The following is a 2,189-nucleotide window of genomic DNA, read 5'->3' as shown; positions in this document are numbered from 1 at the left end:
TGGCTCGCGCGCGTGCATGTAGTCCTGAGCTGCTGATCGAGGTACTCTTGGGCTGACTCAGGCGTCTGCAGCATGTACGAATCCAGCTCGGCGTCGAGCACGTCCTTCGAAGCGGGCTTCGCCGCCGCCGCCCTGCCGCCTCTCGCTCCGCCTCGGCCGGCGCCGCCGCCACGCACCGCTGCTCCGCCTCGTCCGCCTCGCGCGCCGACGGCCGTCACCGGCGCTCTGCGCTGGTTGTTACCCGGCGCTGCCACGCCGGCGCCGCCGCGACTGGCACGGCCTCCGCGAGCGTTGACGATTCTCTGACTGTTGCTGTTGTTGTTGCCCCTCGTCGCGGGCGGCAGGGCTGCGACGACGCGACCGCCTCGAGTGACGGTGGATCGGCCACCGCGAGGAGCGGATCTCGTTGTGACGGTTTGCTGCTGGTGCTGCACCATTACGGCGCGCTGCTGTCTGGATGAAGGCTGCGGGGGCGGGATGCCCTTGATGACGAAGGCGGGCTCGCGCGGCTGATCGAATTCGAATTGCCTGCCACGGCGATCACCTACGCTTACGCGCGCGCGGCAACTGTTGTCGTTGTCATCATCGAATGAAGGAGTCCAGGTGGTCGATATCGACCGCCTCGCCGCTACAGCAATTTCGCGCTGAGTGCTCTGGCGCTGCTCCGTCGCCTGCCGTCTAGACCTAATCCCCGCCTCCTGGAACAGATTCAAATCTGCCACCTCTGCCCTCTTGGGCTCGACCTTGGGCAATTGCGAGAATCGTTCATGCAGCGTAACGACGCGGGGGGCAGTCGCCGTCACCGTCGCAGATAGTGAAGACGGCGAAGGCTTCACCTCGACACGCCTCGCCGAGATCGTCCGCTCCACGTTCATCCTTTACGTCCTCTAATTCGATAATGCAGATGATTTGTTCGCCACGAAAAGGTGAAAATATCCCTGAACGGAAATGCAGAGAGAAAGCCCCAAAGTTGAGAAAGAAAAAAGGAAGGAAAGTCGAAATCTGCGCCGGCAAATCGAGTCCATTCAATCTCTCTAATTTCTCGGCTCGAAAGCGGCGATCCTACGGGTGACGAAGAGAAGAAGATGAGGCTCGACGTGAATGTGCTTCGGTATATGACGAAGGAGGAGTTTCGCGTCCTGACGGCGATCGAATTGGGACAGAAGAATCACGAGCTCGTCCCGACGCCGCTCATCAATTCCATCGCGAAATTGAAGAGGGGAGGGACCTACAAGTACATCTCCATGCTGCACAAGAACAAGCTCATCGCGCACGAGGCCAAGAAGTACGATGGCTACAAGCTCACCTACACGGGGTATGACTACCTGGCCCTCAAGGCGCTGCGCGATCGCGGCGTCGTATCGGCAGTCGGCACCAAGGTCGGCGTGGGCAAGGAGTCGGACATCTACCTCACCACCAACGATGAGCAAGAAGACCTCATTCTCAAGCTGCACCGATTGGGCCGCATCTCCTTCCGGCAGATCAAGAACAAGCGCGATTACATGCAACACCGAAAGCACGCGTCCTGGCTCTACATGGCGCGCCTTTCTGCGCTCAAGGAGTTTGCCTACATGAAGGTTCGTCGCCTGCCTCCTTCAACGACACCCTCAACACCTTCTCTCTGCTCACGCTCGATTCCCCTTTGCATTGTAGGTGCTCTACGACAATGGTTTCCCCGTGCCCAAGCCTGTTGACGCGAATCGCCACTGTGTGGTCATGCAGCTCATCAAGGGCTTTCCACTGTACGTAACTGCATACATCTGCACGTCGTGTGCCACGTTGCACAGAGTTGGTCTGAACTGAAGCGTCTTCTTTGGCACCCGATACGTACGACAGCTGCCAAGTCAGCGAGATCCAGCATCCGGGTCGAGTCTACAACAAGCTGATGAAGCTCATCGTCAAGCTCGCCAGATATGGCCTCATCCACGGCGACTTCAACGAGTTCAACCTCATGATCACCCACGAGGAAGAGGTGGTGCTCATCGATTTCCCGCAGATGGTCTCCACCAGCCACCCGAACGCCGAAGAGTGCGTTCACCCACGCGACGATCTCTCGTCTAATGCCAACCATTGTGAGCTGTGCTGTCCAGTTGTGGCTTACCGCTCTGTGTGCGCCCTCGCAGGTACTTCGACCGCGATGTGCAGTGCGTGCGCACTTTCTTCGGCAAGCGTTTCGGGTACGAGGAGAG

The 2,189-nt window shown here is 59.1% G+C and overlaps 2 protein-coding genes across 2 annotated transcripts in view; one reads left to right on the top strand and one right to left on the bottom strand.

Annotated features, from left to right (window-relative positions):
• The window catches only part of ACA1_254150 (uncharacterized protein), a gene marked incomplete at both ends in the record, with an annotated part of 2,995 nt that extends 2,120 nt beyond the window's left edge, over nt 1-875 (bottom strand). Inside the window, one exon of the mRNA XM_004367587.1 lies at nt 46-875. Coding sequence (XP_004367644.1) covers nt 46-875 — 830 coding nt within the window. The remainder of the gene's footprint in view (nt 1-45) is intronic.
• Nucleotides 876-1,085: 210 nt separating this feature from the next.
• Nucleotides 1,086-2,189, top strand: part of ACA1_254040 (RIO1 family protein) — a gene marked incomplete at both ends in the record, with an annotated part of 2,252 nt that continues 1,148 nt past the window's right edge. The window contains 4 exons of the mRNA XM_004367586.1: nt 1,086-1,577; nt 1,654-1,742; nt 1,837-2,028; nt 2,124-2,177. Coding sequence (XP_004367643.1) covers nt 1,086-1,577; nt 1,654-1,742; nt 1,837-2,028; nt 2,124-2,177 — 827 coding nt within the window. The remainder of the gene's footprint in view (nt 1,578-1,653; nt 1,743-1,836; nt 2,029-2,123; nt 2,178-2,189) is intronic.

This window comes from Acanthamoeba castellanii (assembly GCF_000313135.1).
Source record: "Acanthamoeba castellanii str. Neff unplaced genomic scaffold scf7180000084768, whole genome shotgun sequence".
NCBI lineage: Eukaryota > Discosea > Longamoebia > Acanthamoebidae > Acanthamoeba > Acanthamoeba castellanii.
Note: the sequence above shows the minus strand (reverse complement) of the source record. Positions and strands in the feature narration are given on the sequence as shown.